At 53.2% G+C, this 21,061-nt stretch overlaps 6 protein-coding genes across 6 annotated transcripts; 4 read left to right on the top strand and 2 right to left on the bottom strand.

Moving 5' to 3' along the window:
- Nucleotides 1-495: 495 nt before the first annotated feature.
- Nucleotides 496-4,349, bottom strand: PG994_005861 (uncharacterized protein; the record flags this gene model as incomplete). The annotated part of the gene is made up of 6 exons (XM_066857270.1): nt 496-1,433; nt 1,749-1,854; nt 2,026-2,389; nt 2,449-2,517; nt 2,677-2,850; nt 3,937-4,349. 6 exons carry the CDS (start codon nt 4,347-4,349, stop codon nt 496-498), a joined length of 2,064 nt encoding a protein of 687 aa, XP_066716539.1.
- A 3,501-nt stretch (nt 4,350-7,850) lies between these two features.
- On the top strand, nt 7,851-8,489 carry PG994_005862 (uncharacterized protein; the record flags this gene model as incomplete). Its single annotated transcript, XM_066857271.1, has 1 exon — nt 7,851-8,489. The coding sequence occupies one exon, from the start codon at nt 7,851-7,853 to the stop codon at nt 8,487-8,489; it is 639 nt and encodes a 212-aa protein (XP_066716540.1).
- Nucleotides 8,490-9,826: 1,337 nt separating this feature from the next.
- On the top strand, nt 9,827-10,827 carry PG994_005863 (uncharacterized protein; the record flags this gene model as incomplete). The annotated part of the gene is made up of 3 exons (XM_066857272.1): nt 9,827-9,944; nt 10,003-10,373; nt 10,471-10,827. The coding sequence occupies 3 exons, from the start codon at nt 9,827-9,829 to the stop codon at nt 10,825-10,827; spliced, it is 846 nt and encodes a 281-aa protein (XP_066716541.1).
- Nucleotides 10,828-11,704: 877 nt separating this feature from the next.
- PG994_005864 (uncharacterized protein) lies at nt 11,705-14,106 on the top strand (the record flags this gene model as incomplete). The annotated part of the gene is given in 2 exon segments (XM_066857273.1): nt 11,705-13,473; nt 13,485-14,106. The coding sequence occupies 2 exon segments, from the start codon at nt 11,705-11,707 to the stop codon at nt 14,104-14,106; spliced, it is 2,391 nt and encodes a 796-aa protein (XP_066716542.1).
- Nucleotides 14,107-14,403: 297 nt separating this feature from the next.
- On the bottom strand, nt 14,404-18,382 carry PG994_005865 (armadillo-type protein; the record flags this gene model as incomplete). The annotated part of the gene is made up of 4 exons (XM_066857274.1): nt 14,404-14,580; nt 14,656-17,139; nt 17,193-17,458; nt 17,509-18,382. The coding sequence occupies 4 exons, from the start codon at nt 18,380-18,382 to the stop codon at nt 14,404-14,406; spliced, it is 3,801 nt and encodes a 1,266-aa protein (XP_066716543.1).
- Nucleotides 18,383-19,321: 939 nt separating this feature from the next.
- On the top strand, nt 19,322-20,792 carry PG994_005866 (uncharacterized protein; the record flags this gene model as incomplete). The annotated part of the gene is made up of 2 exons (XM_066857275.1): nt 19,322-19,740; nt 19,820-20,792. 2 exons carry the CDS (start codon nt 19,322-19,324, stop codon nt 20,790-20,792), a joined length of 1,392 nt encoding a protein of 463 aa, XP_066716544.1.
- Nucleotides 20,793-21,061: the final 269 nt, after the last annotated feature.

Consider the following 21,061-nt stretch of genomic DNA (forward strand, 5'->3'; position numbering starts at 1 on the left):
AATGAGAAAGGCTATTTCAAGTTTCTCTCTTTATCTTTCCCTCTCTTCAATCATCGCCGATTCACTTCGCTGCCCCTCGAAAGTTTCATCTTCATCTGTAAGAAAGAAGCACAGTCGACAGACTCTTTCTCTGTGGTCTGTTGGCCAACCTGCGGCAGTGGCGCGCGGGCATTGGCGTAAAAGCATATCCGAGGTTTTCGAACGTAACAGCATGCCATTTGTTCGACGCATTTCAGTTTCCCATCCGCCGGATCAGGCAAAGTCAATCTGCCGATAGCCGCCGTCAGGCAAAGGAAGGAAAAGTCCTCGGGACGAACACACAAGCTTTCCTTTCCCGCTCAGTAGATTGATTCCAAGGGACCAAGACGTCTGGCGTTTCACAAGAACAGACTATATACACCTTCCTTCATCACTTGCTCTGGTGGTTGATAGTTGGTATAATTAAACTATGCCGACGGTCAAGATGTGTGTAGGTTGCCACTTGCCTCGCCTATCTTACTCTGATGTAATACATTTCAATTGGACAATGTAGTGCATGAGCCTCGTCACTCTTGTCATCACCGTGCTGGCCAAAGCCTGATCTGTCGGTTCGGCATCATGAACTGAAAGAAGGCAATCCGCCTCCTTCGAGGCCATGTTCCTGAATATGGAAGGTTTTCTTTCCAGTGTCTCCTGTATATCGCTAAAGTAACGACATTCAACGACTTCGTCCATTAATGTGTTGGGATCGGTCGAGGTTTGGAGGGTATACTCAGTGACATAGTCTTCAAGAAGATTTGTTGCCACCTGTTCAACATCGTGTATAAGCTCAAGCAATTGGTTTTCCAGTGTGTCTGGGTTCTCGAGACGAGGGCAATATTTGATAATTTCGTCGATTTTCTCCATGAACATGCCGAAAGTGGCCAAGGCTTGAGGGGTATGTTCAGTATGATGAATTCGAACAAGATCCAACGCTGCCTGTTCAGCTTTATATAAGAAATCGACTTTAGTAACAAGGAGTTGCCGGTGGAAGTCGATCTTCTCCATACCAACGATATCAGAATCGTACCAGTCTCCGGGTCTGTGAGGTTCGAAGTGACCAGGAATGGCGTCATTGGCACCTCTGGCCGAGAGGAGACGAACGGCCTCAAGATTGTAGGGCCAGCCAAGTTGCGCGTGGTACAACGCGGTACCATGCAGACCCGGCACTACGTTGGAGGCCAGGGCATTAATGTCTGCGCCATGATGCAGTAACACGGCCATGATATTAACATGGCCATGCATGGACGCTGCGTGGAGGGCCCCGCGCTGGACGTCCTTCTCTGGACTTGCACCTTTGCCAATTAAAAGCTTGACGAGGCCCAAATGGCCACCCCGGGATGCTTCTAATAACAACGTTGCACTGGGGTCCCAAAACCACCCTGGCTCGCCAACCTCAGCATCGTAACCAACATCTGCACCTCTTGTCTAGAAGCATCTGGACCATCCCATGACATCGAAAGAGCAAGCTGCAATTTTTTTTTAAACCGGCTGGCTTCGAACCTGAGTTTTCCAAATTTGACCAGAACTTCTATTATCGCGGTATGCCCCCGGAAGGACGCAAGGTGGAGAAGGTCCAAATAGTGAGCAATTAACTCAGTCCCATATAATAAATGCCTACCCTCGAGGAGACACTGGAAGAATTGATCCAGTCCGAAGTAGGCCCAAAGGAATGCACGTGGGGGACAGCCAGTACTTGTCAGTCTGAACAAAATCCCGATACACCGTACGTGCACGTATAGATCCAAGAGGTCTAAGGTCTGCAAAATCAGCATCTTGAAGTATGGCAAGCGCATCACTTCGATGATACTCCTGGTCTTGAGCGACGTGATCTCCCTAGTGCTTGAGGCAGTAATTCAGCAGCTTGTCAGACAAGTCCTGATCTGTTCCCGGATGACGAAGTCGCCATAGATATCTTAAGCAGGCTGTAGTTGCTGCCCGGCGACCAAGTCCAATCCAACGACGGCCACAATTTTGTAAGAACTCTTGAGTTGAAAGATGGACAACTTCGACAAGGTCAGTGTCGCGGTTCCAGGTCACCAATCCAGCACACAGATCGATCAGTTCCTCTACAGGAACGACGAGCCGAGTTTTGTAATAAGCCCCAACATTGGCATCGATGGCGACGGCATGTTGGAGCGCTTCACTTGTCAATGGTCCCTGGGCGTAAGCTACCCATACTATGAACTTCTGTGCTCGGGCGCGGTCCCTTTCTATCAATCCCTCAATCCTTCCAAGAGACTTGCTATACGCCTCCGCTAGCAAGTCTTTAGGATCTGAGGTTGCCTTCATGGACTTCCAGAATTCTTCTATGTCGGCCTCACACCTCACGTCATCAATGGATTTGGCGTATAGAATAGCCAGTAGAAGCCTTGTTCCCGTAAGTATTTGGTTTGATGTTCGACGATGCTCAAGGAAAGGAGTACTCACAAGCCGTTTGCCCTCTCAATAATCACGTCCATGACCTTTCGCCACAGATGTGGCGTCGCTTCGAATACTCTGGAGGGAGGGCAGTTTTGCTGTAAATACTCTTCTATATCACTAGCTGTTGCTACTATGGGCAGCTACGACTGTGCCTTAAAGTGGTAAGTGATGGCTTCATGGTGTCGGGATGTCGCCAATATTCTGATGTCGCGGGTACTCCGCAGAAGCCTCAACCTGTTGAAAATCGCATCGTAGTGTCGTTTGGTGCTTTCGTCGAGAGCATCAACCACGACGTACAGAGGTTCGGTATCCGATAAAAGCTCCATCAGAAGGCCGTAGAAGTCGTCGATGCTCGCCACTTTCGGGGGGTGTTCCTTGTTTTCTTGGCGGTACAAGCTGTCGAGATGGCTGGGAAAGAGAGTCATACGGTTAACAACTTGCCGTAAGATGACCCTGACAAACGACTCAGGTGTCTATTCGTCTCGCTGATAATAGCTACAGTAGTAGAACGCAACGTGGCGGCCTTGGTCTCGCAAGTGTTGTATTGTGGCTGCTGCGATTGTGGTCTTACCAGCCCCTGGAATGCCTGGGCAAAACAATGTTTTGTTTTCACCGCGCATCCAGATTTGGAACTGATGAGAATCGAAAAACCAATGGCAGGTACCATCGAGAAACCTGCTTATGTGACCACGATGCTCCGACTCTTGGTCATCTTTGGACAGCCACTGTAAAATTTGATTGTGATAGTCTGTATCAATTTTGTTAATCCGGACGGATGTCTCAAGTAGAGCTACTGGAGTAATGACCTTGTTCCGTTGTACTTGCCAGTCCTCCAACTTTGCGACCAATGTCATCGAGATGATCGTTCACTGTAATAATTCATCAGCTTCTACTCTGAACCCGAAGCTAGAGTCCAGGGAACATTACACTAACCATCGCCTAGGACTTTCTGCATCTCGCTGGATTCCTCCACCTCCACCGGATCTATTTCTCAGAGCAGCTCTATGGTGTACGCTGCCGCAGTGAGTGCAGAATATCTCTGCCAGTCATCGTTCTTGTGCGCGTCGGAGTAGTCGCATATGCCTCTGATGACAACGCAGGGCATGTTATTCATAAGACCTGCGGCTTCCATCTCGAAGCACAAGCACTCCTCCCCTATATCCTCCACTATCTTGTCTCTCTCGGCGCCATCTTTGATGACACTATTGCCAGATGCGATAATTCCATAATGGATCTCTGGATCGGTGGAGGACCGCTTGGCGCGATTTACTTCCTCCTCCTTTTCCGCTTGTATCGCGCTAGGGAGAAGCAGCCGATCCTTTTCGACCCCTGGATGTGAAAAGGTCAACGCCATTTTTGGTGCATTCACCAACGCGTCTCTCATGATCTGAGGGACGTCAGAGTCTTGCGCCAAATGAGTGGCTTGAAGGCTGCGGATGCCATTGATAATGAAAGGCGGGGGTGCATTCAAGTGACATTTTCGCTCGAACGCACCTCCTGTACGTCTCGCTCTCTAGATCGTACTGCTCGACGCCGCTGCTGGTTTTGTGTGGGAGGCTGACCACAACATCGCCTAGTCGAATGTCCTTCTTGCCTGGGATACCGCCGCCGATCCCAACCATGAGCACGCAGCGCAAGTGACGAAAGGACGTAGTCATAGCCGCTGCCGCCGCTGCCGCTGCCCCTATACCGGCGGACGGTAGCGAGGTCAACACGACATAATGGTCCCCGATCTTGCCCCAGTCGTAGCTATTGTGGTCGTTCGGGTTCTTCTTAAAACTGTTCGGCCGACCATGCTTCTCGTCTCGTATGGCACGCGCTGCTGCCAGCTCGAGTGGAAGCGCCGCGATCCACCCGATGTTGTATATCTTCGCGTTTCTCTTGTTTGAGCCCGTCTGGTCGGACATCGCTCACAAGGCCTGGTCTGATCGAATGCGAGGGCGTGTGGAAACAGAAACCCGAGTAATGGTTATAGAAGAGTGCGATGGTAAGAGAACTTGGTCATCTAGGTAGAAAGATGAACAAGAGGTACTGATTTTGAGAAAACGAGTAGGGGCATTTGGAATACTCAACTGTGTTGTCATAGACCGCCAGAGATGCTGACCTGACGCGGCCTAACCCCGCACAGCTCGAGGCGCAATGCTACTCTACCGGGCGCGTATATCCATTGGCACAAAGAGAAACAATTTCTGCCTTACGAGGCGTATTTAGCGAACCAGCTGCTGACTGTGACACACAACCTGGGCGAACACTGAAAACAGGGGTAGGGGTGAAGAGACCAATAGACTTGGTCAGGTAACCCCGTGCTTAATCAACAGAGGCAGCGAGACAATAACCAATAGCGATGGGTATAATGTGGAAGAGTGTCCATTGCTTTGATAACGTCGTCTGGTTTGGAGAAATCCATCATACCCAGGCTGCTGACTGTAGGACACCGACTATAGGCTCACCAACCATTACTGCACAGGAACGAGAGTCAACATCAAGCTCCTGGTTTCCCCAACAAACCCACTTTGAAGGGAGTGCTGACACGACATGCCTCGAGCAGAATATATGGATCGCGGAGGAGCCTTTAAGACGTGCTGGATGCCGGAGATATACCAACGAAGCTGCTTGAGAGAGATCCTCCCCGTTGCAGTTGCCGCACACCAAGGACCCACTGGGATTTTTGGGAAACGCACCAACGAAAGCGTGCGCGCCATACATTCATCTTATCTGATTACATGTATTGTTATTCGCCGGTGAACTCGTTCCATATATTAAGTTGAAAGGGGGCAATGGCAAACCCAATTGGGGGAGGAATGAGTGGGATCATAACAGTTCGATACGAAGAGCCATCCTCATGACACGTTTCCTCTGCCCATATCTCTAGCCATAAACCAAGTTCATCTCCAGATAAGTCTATGTACTCACTCCGTGAGCCATGTAAACTGAAAAGGACGGGACAGGCAAAATTCTGGATGTACTCTGTAGGACAGTGTATCTGAAGACGCTCTAGTGAGCTGACGCTTTTGCATCGTGATAAAAGGGCTATGGCGGCGGCGGCCCAAAGGTGGACGAGCCTTCGCCGGTGTCTGAAATTGGCGTAATCAGACTTGTAATCATGTAGGGTAATCTCGCGGAGAGTCAGGTGCTCGAGATGTGGTGGGAGGCGTCTTAGAAGTTGAAATAACTCATCAGCAAAGACGTCTGTCCGTCCTGGCTCAAGCGACCGTAGATTGTTCCACGCCTATATGTCCATTAGCCACTGGATGTTACCTGCATCACGAATACCTGGCCGGCCCCTGGTTGCTAAGTTGAGTTGTAGATCAACCAAGTTCGAGGCGTGTTCAAGAAACCGAGTAAGACGTGTTATTGTTGGATCCGAGCCAATGCTAATGCCAAAGTAGTCCACTCCGATCTTTGAATTCTCCGGTTTCGTGCAAAGCTCGACGAAAAGTGCTTTCAGGTTTGAGAGAATGGGCGATACAACCTGTTCCATGAACGGTGGGAGTACAAAAGCCGAGCCAACCACTCCCGATTTATTCATCAGAACCTCGAGTTTCGACGGCCGTGCACTTGATCTTCCGAATGCATAGAGCATGACACTGAGGCACTGCGACTGAAAAGTGCAGTAATCCCGCCATTCTTCAAGATCTCCCATTGAGAGGCGTAGGCCGGTCTGCTTCCTGAACCCGTAAGCGACTTCTGTCCGGAAGTTCCCCAGCCCAACCACGTTAGGTTGTAGGTTGTTGAAGGCAATCGTCAACATTTCTCGGTCTAAACCGGTACTTATGAAGAGAGATTGATCAATGGAGAGGTTTGCAACTCGGCTGGGATGAATCTCTTGGCGATCTGCCCAGAAGAGATGGGAGCTGTTATACTCGCAGCCGATGTATTCGCAACTGATTATTACATGCCGAAGATATCGGGCTAGCATTGAAGTTGAAATGTCGACCAATGCTTGCAAGCTGAAATGACTGCGCACTGTAAGTAGTAACAGTTAACTACTATACTCTTAATGTATTATGACGGTGTTCAAGGGCGAGAACAGGGTAGGCCGTACTGAACTGTCGTTTCGTGAAGTATTGTTGGGCGAAAGAACGAAAGAGGAAGGCATCCAAGTCCTTGCATACCAGACGCAAAGCCAGGAAGTCCGCGGCGGACAGGTACGTGAATACGTCTAGTGAAAGCTCTGGTGGCAGATTCTTTATAAATACGAACATTTTTAGATATTATTGGGGACCCAGCAATGAGTTTCCTTTCTGGTAAAGTGAATGCTGTTCATGCTGACCTATGCCACCCTTAATAGAATTTTCAAATAACTAACCATATGAGCTGATAAATCCACATTGCTTTATTGAGGTTGTATGTTGGTTAATGTTTGTTTCCTGTTTGCTTCGCGTCGAGAGTGTAGTTGCACGAATGCAGCCGGCCAGTTAATATTCCTTGCGGTGTTGGTCATTCCTTATCATGTGCCATTGGTGTCAACACCAGAATCAAGCTGGCCCAGGGGGCTAACAGTCCGCTACCTACCTAATGTATGCCGGGCTGGTGGTACCAGCACTCAACGGTATCAGCACTGTGTTCTTGGAGCCGTTTATCTTGATGACTCCCGGCCGTGGATTGAAGCTATACAAAATTGTTGTCGCGTGCATAAAGGGCGCCATTGCTTTTGGTTGGGAGGCGCTTAGCGCGAGTAGCCGCCCGGAAGGGCAGAGCAGAGAGACCTTCCGTCCGGTGAGGGTTTGAGAGAGAGGGCGCATCATCATCCCTATGGGGAGCGCGACGGACAGACGCCAAGTTCACCGCGGGCGGAACGCGTTTCAGCCCCGTGGGCTGTAATCATTCACGCAATCGCGTCTGCACTGTTCACATCATCGCGAATGGAGCCGCCCTGGACGCGATGAAGTGGGAGGAATAAGAAAGCACGCGCTGTAAGATGATGGGCGTGGTGGAGTGAACAGGTTGAAGCGCGACCTAAGTGCTTGCGTCGTGCGTCCAATTCGGAGGTGGATTGGATGGAACCATGGTCACGAAATTCGAACATAAAGTACCAGAGATGCTCATGTTGCAGCTGATTTCTGAGCCGAGTTGAGAACGTGACTGCTACGTTTCGAGAATGCTGATTGCCGAGTTGAGGTTATGCTGTTACAGGCAGTCTCTAGTTGCTCATTTCGTGCCTGAGAAGGTGCTGGTGCACCCCCACAGTGTACTTTAAAACGGAGGCACCTGCGCTGGCAGCGGTAAGTAACGTCCATGGTGATCAGACCATTATCGCTTCTGTCTAGAACAAAACACAGTTGATCCCGTATTGGAACAAGTATCTTTACGTTGCCAAACCATTACCTATTGTAACCAGATTTACCACCCTCTACGGAGTACTTTATACTGCAATTACTCTTCGCTTTTGTTTTGGCAGTGTCGCCATGGCCACGAGGCGTCTGGACCACGACACCGGACTAGTCTACTATGAGCAGCAGTTCCAGCCTCAGATCTCGCATACGGGCTGGGACAAAACCCCTATCAAACGCGGACGCAGACCACACACAAGACCCAAAGGGGCTCGGTCCTTAATGGACATGACAATGACCGCCATCGGCGACAACTTACACCATCTCTCTCCAGAAGTACTCCGGCGTTGTCCAGAAACGCTTATTTGGCGTACCTGGGACCATTTTTACGACGAAGGCCGCCTGCTCAATCTCCATGGCTGGAAGACCTTCCTTGACACCTTCGAAGGCCGAAAGCATCCGCAAAAGAAATCCGACCCCTTTGAGGAAGCCTTCAGCTTCTACACTGTGGCTATTCCCAATCCCAAGGCCCCTCTGGCCCTCTTCTTGGACCCGTTGCGATCACCGGACGCCACCTTCCTTGTGCGACTCACCATAAGCCACGGCGCCTCATTCGAGAAGAACGAGATGTTGGCTTTGGCCGGATTGGAGAACCTGTGTACCCTCTCCATCATCTCCCCAGAACTCAACACGTCCGCATTTCCTGTGTGGACGATCGTCTTGTCAGAGGATGGGCCATTTTGCGTCATCCTTTCCCGTCCCTGCGGGCTTTAAAGATCTGGGGGAACGGGTTCACCACTTCTCGGTCTCTGGAGCATGTCCTTGCATTCCCTCTTCTCAAGGTTTATAACGTCGCCGGAAAATACGACGATTGGAATACTTGGCACCTTAACATGAGGTGTCGATGGCTATGGATCCGAGAACAACCTGAAGACCCCGATCGACCCATTGAGTCCGAATTAAAAAAAGTCAGCAAACCATATGTTGCGATGTTTCTTGGTCACGTGGACGTGGTGAATCACCGTGCAGTATCCCCATCCTCGAGATACGAAACATGTTACACTTATGTACGCTCGCCTACCGCCAAACTAAACCCGGCCAGTAAAGCATCGAAGCGACCGATTGATTCTGTTTCCAACCCCTCGACCGCAACCATCAGAAAACGACTTTTGATTGTTGATCAAGTCCTTGCCCAGTTTTCGAAATCTTGATGATGGTATCTAGAAGTTCAACGTGATAGTGTTGGATCCGAATACCCAACACGTCTCGCCATCTACCTACGAGCGGCTTTGATGGGCTGGCTGTATGGTTAATGCGATCATCTCGTGCATTGTTGCCCCAGTGATACTGACTCACGGTGGTCTTATAACGACTGAAGGTCAACAGCTAACATGCCAGGACCGGTGCGCGAGCTTCCACCTCTTCTCAATTCACTTGTACTAATGATCACATAGGATACGGTTCGCTGTAAAGTTGACGGGTTATCCAGCTCAGCGGCCCAATGTACATTAGGGGATATATTCATCCGCACAATGTTTGTTAACATGTCGAGCGAGATGCAAGCTCGCCCACAGCTGGTATACAGAAGCGCAAGACTTAAGCGACAATCAAATGTACTCCAGAGAGTAGAAAAGAAAGCGAGAGAGCTTCTTAGCGATCATTTAACCCCACTGAAGCCTCATCCAATCCCTTACCTTGAAGTTCTGTGTTCTTTTGACCTGTTTGAGCACCTACAGTTCAGAGAAGACAGAGAATCTAGCTGTGTTGAGAAATGCGAACATTGACGATCGCTCGTGTACCTCAGCTCAGACTTATCAAAGTTACAATTCACGGCATTGAGAAAGTGCATGAGCCGGGGAGGGGGAAGATTCCTGGCGTGCCAACAATGGCCATCGAAGTCCAACAAGGTTCGAGGCATATCACAGGAGACTCCGATTTCTTAGGGTTAGCCGCGCCGAAATGTTCTCAAGGCTAAGCCTCGACGCATACCAACGTGGCCCTCTCCCCATCGGGCTGAATTTCTTGGCCATACGCCCGAACACTCGTCATCTATCATCCGGCATCATGCGACTCTTGCAATCCACGATTACCGCTGCCGCTCTCGTATCATTATGTGCCACCAGAGAAATTCCTCTAGGGTGAAGGGATTCCAAGATCGCTTGAGAGAGGGAAGCCAATGCAACAAAACGCTGGCCTCAGGTCTCCGCACCTCTCTGGATGGCCCTAAGAGTACCAATAACGTAAACTCGACTTGTTCGCGAACACAAGGCTAACATCAACACTGTAGCTTGGTATTATTGTGGCGACCATGTCAATGCCACAGGCAGTTTCCTGTACGCTGCCAGCTCAGAGGCAACGTCAACAGCAGGTCAATTTTCTAGCTTGACGATTGATTGCAACGGCAAACGAGGCGGACCGAAGGATACAGGACTCTGCGACCGCCTGTACAATGAGCCCGCCAAGAGCACGGCATTCCAATCTCTAGTGAAAGCCAGTCGTCTTCCTGTCAAAGACCTCAATCCCTATTTTCATCCCTATGTCGCCTTGGGAGACTTCGGCGATAGTCAACGTAGTAGGAGCGTCTTCGTGGACTTTGACCCGCAAGATCACGAGGTTGAGCCATTGAGTCTCGTGGCTGTACTATGCAATGGAAAGATGGTAAGGGCAGCCCCATTCCATAACGAACTGCACCTGTTCATTAGCAGCCATGTTGTTTCTTAAGTTGATTAACCTGCTTTCTCCCTTTCTTCCACAGCTCTATGGCTTGTGGGCCGACACCAATAACGACACTGTGCCTCAGCCTCTCGTCGGCCAGCTCTCGGTCGCCATGGCCAAGATGTGCTACGGCGAGGAGGCGGTCGAGACACAGCAGCGGCTTGACGCCAGCGACCTCATGTTCTTGGCCTTCACCGGCACCCAGGCGACCCCGGGATACTATGGTGCCGACTGGGGTGCCGAGACGCCTGAGGAATTCGAGCAGGGTCTGGCCTTGCTGGGGAATAAGCTCATAAAAAGGCGGGTCTTCCCCGGCAAGGCCGCCCCTAAGAGGGACCTGCCGGGCGCCCTGTTATTCTTCGCTCTCATGGCGGCTGGCCTTGTTCTTATTTCATGATGCGGGGGAAGCTAAAGGAGGGGGGACGTGGGTTACGGTCCTGTATTTCGGCACTATTCTAGCTGATACTCTCCAAGATGACATGATACGCAATGGAGAGTGTATATATCTATTAATGGTAATGCCCCTCGCCTAGTATTTGGTCTGTGCCGTTCTAGCTGACTGGCACAGCATCTACGACGTGGTACTTCGTCTTGTTCATCCAATATGCTAGTTTGACCCATAAAGGAGCCCCGAGACATCTTCAGTCGCGAGGGACGTCATCCGTGCCCCAGCATACCGATCTGAAGTCAGACCAGTCATCGGAATAGAAGCGTGGCAGCTGCCGTCGCTCGGGTCCTTCAGACGGTCCACATAACCTTTTGGACTTGAATCTCAGGCCCACGGCACCTGACTGGAATAGCTTTTGCCAAGCAGCGTGGGAGATCCGAGTAAGGCCAGCCAAGTGTCGCAAGTGACGCTGCGGTCTGATCTCGAGCAGCTAACCGACGACTTCGGACGGCGGGGTGTTGGGGTCTGACGACTTTAGCCGTATAAATCGAAGAATTCGCTATGCTTTTGACTTTTTCGATGCAGCACTTGACTGACATGCGTACAGACAAAGCGACATTGGCATTTACGACGACGACGACGCTCGCTTCTCTTTCAGCAAGAACCTGTTCCTTCCAACATCTGCATGTGAAGTAGAAATTGTATGGGAGGTACGCTCATCTTTCTCGGTTGGATTCCTTCACAAAAGAGAGAGCAGACAAGGAAAAAAAGGAAAGCTTGAATACACTTTTGCAGTTGTCGCACTTCAGGTCGTGTACAATATCTCATTTCCCCTGCCGAGCCCGGCGAGGTGCCGTCCAGAACAAAAGGGCAAGCAAGCAACATCATGGTTCTCCATCCCGCCAATGACGATGAAGATGGCGGCGTCATCGTACCTCTTCTCACTCGCGCATCCTCCAGCACAAATGCCACCATCACTCAACCGCAGGGGGCGACAGAAGGCTATTACACGATGCCAGCACCGGACCAGAAATACTTTCACTTCGACGGCGAACTCCAAGCGTACACTCCTTCTCGGCGCCACAGCATCGGCGGCTACCACCATCACCATGACCTAGTAGTGGCCCCTCTGCGGCCCCTTATCCTACCATCACAACCACGGCGCGCCCCTCCGCCCGCCGTCGTCGTCGACGAGGAGGCCGTGGTACGCAAGATCGACCGGCGCCTGATGCCCCTACTCTTCCTGACCCAGATGCTCGCCTCGGCCGACGCCGCCGCCCTGGCCAGCGCCGTCTTCCTCGGCGGCCTGGCCCAGGACGCCCCCCTGCAAGGGCCCGACTACCGCGCCCTCTCTGCGTGGCTCTACCTCGGCTATCTCTTGTGGGCGTATCCGACGTGCTTCTTCCTCTCCACCCTGAGCACCGGGGGACCGGCCGGGACGAACGGGAAGAGGGGCCGCTCCGCATCCAACTCGTCGTCCTTCTACACCTCCATGTACTCGGGGGGATCGTCGGAGTCCCTGTCGCTCTTCTTCCTCTCCTCTGCGTCTTCCGACTCGTCCTCCATCATCTCCACCTCGTCCGACTCCTCCTCGCTCGCCTCCGTCTACTCGTGGGACCCCGACTCACCCAAAAACAAGAAGGGGGCCAGTGCCGGCGGCAACGGCGAAGATGACGAGGATTACGAGGGAATCCGTTTCGGTGTCGCGCGCTACCTGGGACTCGACACACTGGCCTGGGGCGCCGCCGTCGTTGTCACGGCGCTCACTACCAACTATGCGGGCCTGGCCGCGGCTCGGTTCCTCTTGGGCGCCGCCGAGGCCACCGTCATCCCGGCCCTCATGCTCGTTACCTCGACTTGGTACACGCGCGACGAGGTGCCTCTGCGAACGGGCATCTGGTTCGCCGGCAGCGCGGCCGGCGGCGTTGTGGCCACGGTGCTGAGCCACCTCCTGGTATTTCTGCATGGAATCGGCGGCGACGTCGAGAATGGGAGCAACCCTGCTGCTGCTTCTGCAACCGAGCTGAACAGCAGCGGCAGTGGCAACGACTTCGCGGGTGGCGACTTCGGCTTCAGCTTCTTCGTCGGCATGCTGCCGGCCTGGAACCCCTGGCGCTGGCTCTTCGTGCTTCTGGGCGTCACGACGTGCCTGTGGGGCGTCGTGATCCTCTACCGTCTCCTGGACCCACTCTCCTCCTTGTCCGACGCCTCGAACGCGGCGTTCCCCGGTTCCGCCGCCGAGCGCCAGTGGGATCTAGACCGCGTCGCGGCCGCCGAGAGCGCAAGCAAGCGGCTCTGGGCCCGCAGCAGCCACGCGCGCCCGCGGCCCGTGCCGGACTGGAAGTGGCGCCAGGCGCGCGACTGCGTCCGCGACCCCCAGACGTGGCTCGTCGCCGCCATGTGCCTGCTGTGCCAGGTGCCCTTGGCCAGCACGCGGGGGCTGGCGGACCTGGTCATTCTGGGTCCTGACTCTGGCTCTGGCTCAGGGTCTGGCGATGACGACGGCTCATCGTCGGCGCCGACCACGATGATGCCCATGTCCCTCCAGATCACGTACATGCTCATGACCATGGCGGCCATGGTCGGCTCCGGCTGGCTCGCCAGCCGCTTCCGGTCGCTGACCTGCACCCTGATCGCCCTAGCGGCCCTGCCCCCGTCATCGGCAGCGCCTGCATCGCGAAGCAGCTGCACTATCCCTCCTCCGACAGCGCGAGCGGCCACAGTCTTCTCGACGACGACGCCTGGCCGCCCTCGCCCACGCACCAGATCCTCGCCTCCATGCTGCTCTGCACGGCACCCGCCGTCCTGCCACTGCTCCTATCACTGGTCCAAGTCAACGTGCGCGGCCTGACGAAAAAGACGACGACGCAAGCCCTGGCGCTCATCGCGTACTGCCTAGGCAACCTCCTCGGCCCCAGCCTGTTCAACGACGACCCCTACGACGACATCTTCCCCGTCCCGTCCCTGAGCGACGAGGAGAGAAGGGCGGCCAATGAGGCGTCGTACCACACTGCCGTGCACGTCGTCGTGGTCTGCAACGGCCTGACCGTGTGCCTCGCGCTGGCGCTGCGGGCCTACCTGCGGCGCCGCAACCGGGCCAAGCAGGACAGCGAGATGGCCGAGGTCATCGATGCCATCGAGACGCGCGGGGGCGTGACCGAGTACTCGCTCTACCGGGGCGCCGTCGACGAGGACGCCTACCGGCGCGACGAAGCCGCCGGAGGCTTCGCGGACGACTTTGACGACATGACGGATTGGAAGATCCCTGGTTTCCAGTATCGTTTCTAGCTAGTCACACAAGTCGGACTGCGCCTACTGGTACTACTTGTTCTCCCTCGCAGATGATTGCAGTGTTCTCCTTTTGGCACAGAAGGACGGTATATGATAGGGTTAGAAGCAAGAAAACTTCAGAATGTTATTTAGAACAGCATGTAACCACCTGATATATCTCTCTCGATTTGGAGGCAACTCCGGGCTCCAAAAGCAGCAGGAAACACATACATCCTCCCAATGTACAGCCAAATAGGTCATCTCTTCGTTAAAAGTCCGTTCGACAATTGAATCTTCACAACATCAAATAGCCATTCATGCAGCGGCGGCGGCTGGCATAACCTTGAAACCCTCACCAACCACCTTGGCAATTTCTTCATTCTTGTGCTGCAGTTGACCGAGGGCAAACGCCACATCGTTCCATTGCCGCTCCGTGTCGCATCGGGGCAGACGGGCGGCCAACTTGTCGGCAAGTTGCCTAGCATGTTTGTCCTGTGAAGGGAATATTAACGGCCGGACATGATGATGATGAATACTAAACGCAAAACAAGATTCTTGGTAACTTACCTTCTCGACGAAACCAAGTAGGAACTTGACAACCCTCTTAAAACTCTCCTCCTCCAGGTTGCCGGCAGACAGAAGACTGAACATATCCACAAAGTGGTTGTAGACAGCGTTGTCCTTAGTGCTGAGCTCGGTGAAGAACATGCGAGCCAAATCGGCAATCCTCTTGTCAGTATCCTCGAGACACTTGGCCATCTCACCCAGCTGACCCTTGACCTTGACCTGTCCAGCGAGGATCAGGAACGTCAGTGTCATCAGGCACGTGCGCTTGACAGACAAGTCGGGATCAGCCAATCTTCGGTACAAGAAGTCCGTGTTCTCATCAATGAGGTGGTTGAAGCAGACGGCCATATCGCCCAATGCAATCACCACGTTAGATCGGACCGTTGCATCCGGACTGCGCTCCATGATGGTAATCAGAAGCGGCAGGTGGGCCTCACAGTATTCTGAGCTGACGCACATCAGCTTGGCAAGACAAAGCGTAGCGGCAGCTTGAAGGCCCTTGTCCCTGTAGATGTCGCTTCGGGAGCAGATCTCGGCAACCATGGGCCCGAAGTTTGCGAGTAATGACTGGGGGCCAAAGAGTAACTCCCGCTCCCGAATGTGTGCCATAGCTTCGGTGAAATCATCTTCCGTAGTACCGCCAATAAGGTCAAGCTCGTCGCCCTCTTCAGGCGCCGGGGTCTTGGACTTTCGGCCCTTGGTCTTGGGTGCCGCGACTTCTGGCTCAGCCTCTGCCGTCGACATCTTCTCCTTCTCTTGCTTCCGGCGCTTGAAGTCGAGCTCGCACATCTCCAGGTGTACAATTTGCTTGATAGCGACATGGCCAACTATGAAGAGCAGCTGGGACAAGGCAATCGCTGCCTTGTGCTTTGGCTCAACTGGTGGCTCGGGAGTTGGCCGGTTGACTGTCTGGGTCGGCTCGTTGAGTGCCACAGTTAGACCTTGGGGGTCGGGAACAGCAGCGGTCATGGTAGCGTCCATATCGCGAGAGCCAGGTCTCGACGTGGATGCGGCTCGCTGCGCTGCGAATACTGACTTGGTTTTGTGCTTGATAATCTCGCCACACAGGGCATCTGGGTGCTTGGCGATGGCATATATGGCATTGATGGCTTGCTCAGCAACACCGAACCACTCCTTGCGGTCGCTCTGTACATCGGTGATAGCAGCGAGTTTACCCAAGACGGCGTGTTCAGTGGGCAGGCGGCTGAATTTGACTGGCGAGTCCTTGGCTTGACGACCAGTGGGGTTCAGCCTGCGCAGAGCGATGCAAGTATACTTGGCCAATTGGTGGTCGCTTCGCCCGTATGCACCAAGACCAGTTCGTAGCATAGTTTCCATTTCACCCACAACGATTTCAGGGTTTGCGGAAGCGAGCATACCCAGGACGATGATAGCACCGCGACGTTGAGATCGGGAAATTTCTCGCTTCTGGTAGCCGTAGACCTCCCATAACTTCTGGATGACAACGTCCGAGATCATGCCACCCTTCATCATGGTCGCCAGTAGTTGTTCTAAGCTGGTCAACTCCGCAGGTGTTGTTCCTGAAGTCAGACTGATCATGTTTCGGGCAATGTAGATGGCCGCATCATTCTGGGTGAAGCTGTCAGGCGCCTCGAAGAATAGCCGCTTGTAGCAATCGATCAGATGCGTCTGCACGCCCTTGCCTTCGTCGCTGTTGCCCTTGGTCCAGATAAGTCGCAACATGCGTCGGATGCCAACCATGTTGTCTTCGATGTTGTAGGCATTTCCAATCTCAAGGTAGTCCATGGCCTCGATGACCTCGGACTTGTTCTTGGAACCCAAAAGTTGACACACGGTTGGTGTCGACTCGTGAAGTACCTCGATAAACTTGAGCGCATCAGTGTAATACCGCTTGGTCAGAGTGAGCTTCTCGATCGCCTCGGACGTGGCGGCATCCTCCTGTGCCTTGCGGACAATAGCCTCCTTTTCCTCTTCAGTCATCTCCTGGGGCTCCCTAGGCTTCTGGGGAGACTCGAGCTGAGTGGGCTCGTCTACAAGAGCCGCGTTGGTTGTATCGCCCTGTCCATCACCCAGACCAGGTTCACCAGCAGGAGGCTGGAGAGCGTTCAACTCCGCGTCAACCTTGTCCAGTCGCTCTTGCCAGTCCTTGCGGGAAAGCTGTGCACCGTGCAAGACTGTGAAAGGGTGTGTTTTAATCAATGTGCCAAGAAGCTTGATCGCATTCCTTCGAACGTGACTGCTCTTGTCTTCCAAGCTACGAGCCGCAAGTTCGGCAGCCTTTTGGCGACGCTTGGGAAACTTCTGGTCAAGATCACACAGCCTCGTGTAGACCTGGATTGCTCTGCATCTGGAGTAGGGGTTGATATCGAGGAAACGCTCTTCAAGCACATCGAAGAAAGCGTTGAGTTGAGACTTGTGGTTGTCGCCGCGTTCTTCTTGCTTCGAAAGGTATGCGATCATGTTACCACACACCTCGATCAACGAGCAACGTAACGTGTATGACTGCAACCAACTGATTAGTCAAGAGAAAGGAGGCTGAGATTATTGCGCCGTACCTCGCTGTCCAGCTGTTTGGCAAGCATTGTCATCTGCTTAATGACCAGCCTAGGGGCCAGCTCCGAGAGTTTCACAATGAAGGAGGACACCGACTTGGGTCCCCTGGTATCACTGGTGCTGAATTCCTTGTTGCTCAGTTCCCGCAGACTCTCGTCGGCAAGCTGAGGATAGTCATATTGCTCAGCCAAAATATGTAGGAATTCAGCCATTGGCTCCGACAGATGCTCAAAGTAGGTCAAGTTCTGTACGATGGAGATCTGGGCGGCTGTGTTACAGTCAATACATGAGTCTTGGGCGCCCGAGGTTGCAACATACCGTATCCATGACCGTGATGCTTCACAGCAATGCATAACACCTTGAACCCATGCATTCGAATGGCCGTGTTCTTGGTCCTTTGCTCGCTTTCGAGAATCATGTATACAGGCCTGGTCAACAGGCCGATGAAAGTATCGCGTTCACTCGTAGTAAGGAAGATCTTGCCCAACTTCAACTTCAGTACCTTAGACATGACGTCGAGGGCTGTTTGCAACTGGGCAGCGCTGTCCCAGTTTCCATCCTTGTCTTTACCGGCGGCCACCTTGGCCTTTGCGCCCTTGCCCCGGGCACGCGAGACGGGGGCGGTGGACGACTTCTCGGCGGCTTTCGTCTCGACACAGGCAATGGCCCATTGTAATAGGAAGCCGTATACTTCGAGGAGCATTTTGTGGTGGGCAATTATCTCTTGTTCGTCGGGGCTTTCGAGGTCGTGGTTGATGGCGTCGGCCTCGGCGGCCAAGCCACTCATTATCAGATCGAAGATCTTGCTGAGGGCATGGGTAGGCAGAAACTGCGTGCATCTGGATCGGACGAAAAGTTCAGAAGTTGATCCTTGTAGCTGATTTGCGCTGCGGCAATTTGAAATATCACGAACAAAAGAGATACAGGGGGAGGAGGGAGCAAAGGAGGTGGGTGCACACTTTAGTAAGAATTGGAGCGAGTCGAAATACGCCGCTCTTGTTATCGAGTCGGGGTTCTCGGCGACGGCGTCGACTATGGAGTTGAGGACGGGGTTGATGACGGAGTTGGTGAGAGACTCGGGGTCGTTTTCGCAGCTGGCAAGGGCGCTGTCGGCTTCGGGGGTGGCCACGCTGGCGGGATCGCTCATGTAATGCTTGAGCGCATCGTTGATGTCGAAGTTGATGGCGTCCATTTTGGGCAGCAACTTTGCGCCGGATGCGAGCGGGCAGTGACAAAGCAAGTAATGAATAAAAAGGTCCTCCGGGAAATAATCAGAAAGAAAGAAAGGCGCAAAATAAATCGCCCTCGCTTCGTGGATATCTTTTGGCGGAGGTTGTCGTCGTCGTCGTCGTCGTCGTCGTCGTCGTAGTCGTCGTAGTCGTCGTAGTCGTCGTAGTCGTGTCGTATATATCGTCGTGGGAAATCGGCGGGGATGGAGATGTTGTGGTGCCAATCAATGCAAGCAAGGTGGGTTTGTTGCTTTTCACAAATGTGACTGGAGCCTATAGCAACCGATTTGTTTTTGTTTGGTTTCTGCCCGAGTTGGGGAAGTCGCGGTGGCAGCTGGTGGGTCCCTCCTCTTTCAGCTGAACCCCCACCAAAAAGAAAAAGTATGACTGGCCCGACTTTGGGGTACGGCGAGGTACTTATAGGGTACTTACTTCCAAGTAGCCTGAAAAGCTGCAAAAGCGCGTCGCGGAATTGTCCCGCAGTCTCTTCGCATGTTCGTCTGGTGCCCACACCCAGTCCAGGCGCAAAGAAGCAATAACAACAAACAGTCTCCCCTGCTTCAGACCCAATTGATCGACTCTCTTCTCGGTCAGACCTAATCCTTGTCGATTAATATTCTGCTTGCACCTATCGATTTCGATTTATATTACAAGCCCTCCACTCCACCCTCGTCTGAATTGCAACACCGACGTTCGAGAGTTCAGGAACACAATAAGTGCACATTGCATTCCGGCTCGTCTCTCCTGGCACTTGTCGCATTCGTAGATGCTGGGTGTGAGGGGCCAAAGATCCTGATACACGGCCAGTCGGGATAGGAGAGATTGGGACCTGGTAGATCTTAGACAGGTAGACCTGTGTTTCGACGCGTCGCTCCAGAGCAGTCTGGAAAATGGCTGCCACAATGAGTCGACGGCGGGTACCGAAAGAACCCTTTCAGATCCACGAGGACGACCCGACAGACTTGTCCGACGTCGAAACCGAAGAGAGTCAAACCCAACGTGCAGAGGACTTGGAAGCGGACGAGGTCCAACAGCAATTGGAGGAGGACGAGGACCAAGAGAACCAAGAAGACGAACCGATAGACGAGCCGATAGATGAGGAAGAGGGATGCGAGTCGGACTCTTCCGATGGCAGTGAACCCATCGACTTGACCGTCCAACAGGACATGGAGAAGCTCAACTACACCTTTCCCGCCTTCAAGGACAATTACCGTCTAATCAAGAGAATTGGCGAAGGCACATTCTCAACCGTCTACAAAGCAGAAGACGTACGCTACGACCGCTACAACAACAGCTGGGACCTGGATGCCAGGGATAATCAGTGGGAGGCGCCGCCACCGCTCAAAACAAGATCTAACTCGCGATCCAACTCGAGATCAAACCCCGCGAGGAGATCTGAGGAAATTCGTGGCCATAAAAAAGATCTACGTCACATCTTCACCTACACGCATCTTCAACGAACTGGACTTGCTCCACGACCTCCGCGACTCGCCCTCTGTGTGTCCCCTAATCACAGCATTCCGCCACTCCGATCAGGTGCTGGCCATATTGCCCTACTTTCGACACCAGGATTTCCGGAAATACTACCCCAACATGACTGTCCCTGACATCAAGCTCTATTTCCGCTCCCCTTTCACTGCCTTGGCTGCAGTGCACGAAAAAGGTATTCTTCATCGAGACATAAAGCCCACCAACTTCCTATACGACCCGGACAAGCAACGCGGTGTGCTTGTGGACTTCGGTCTGGCTGAGCGAGAAGGCGTTGACCACAAGCCCTGTCTCTGCCATCTGGATCAAGAGTCCCGTAGGCAGAAGATCCGGGCCACGTATGCCCTTAATGCATCACACGCCGGACCCCAGCCCGGATACCCCAAAAGCGACACTCGCCCTTCACGGCGTGCCAACCGCGCAGGTACTCGAGGATTCCGAGCGCCCGAGGTCTTGTTCAAATGCACCGAACAAACAACCAAGATTGATATCTGGTCGGCCGGTGTCATCTTGCTCACCATCCTCTGCAAGCGATTCCCTTTCTTCAACAGCACCGACGACGTCGAGGCCATGATCGAGATCGCCACCATATTTGGTGTAAAGCGCATGCGCCAAGCTGGACAGCTGCACGGCTGCGTCTTCGAGACGAACATCCCTAGTGTAGGGGCCCAGGGTTTCAGCTTCGAGAAGATCATGCTGTGGAGCACCTGCCGCAGCGACGGAAGCAAGGACAGCAAGAACGAGGAGCTGACCGACGAGGAGAAGGGCGCCGTCGAATTCCTCGGCCGCTGCATGGATCTGGACCCCAGCCGCCGGATCAGCGCCGAGGAAGCCCTCGCCCACAAGTTCTTGCAAAGACAGCAGCGAAGGCGAGGCCGAGGCTGAGGGAAGTGAAGAAGACGTTATGATGGTATAATAATGGCACGACAGAACGAGACATGACCCAGATACAGATAGCTGGCTTGGAATGGAAATGTACGATATTATTGCTCATAACGGCCTATTCGCCCGGATCGAAGTGTTGCCTTTGCCTTATCCGGTCAGATAGGAGGTATAAATACTACTGGCCGAGTTCCATCGGCCCCCAGAGATTCCTACCGGGACTAATACAAGAGATACCATATCTTTGGCCCACTTGCAACTTGACTTCAGTC

This window comes from Apiospora phragmitis (assembly GCF_038363925.1).
Source record: "Apiospora phragmitis strain CBS 135458 chromosome Unknown utg000006l:1.0-5683423.0:1.0-5690449.0, whole genome shotgun sequence".
Classification (NCBI taxonomy): domain Eukaryota; kingdom Fungi; phylum Ascomycota; class Sordariomycetes; order Amphisphaeriales; family Apiosporaceae; genus Apiospora; species Apiospora phragmitis.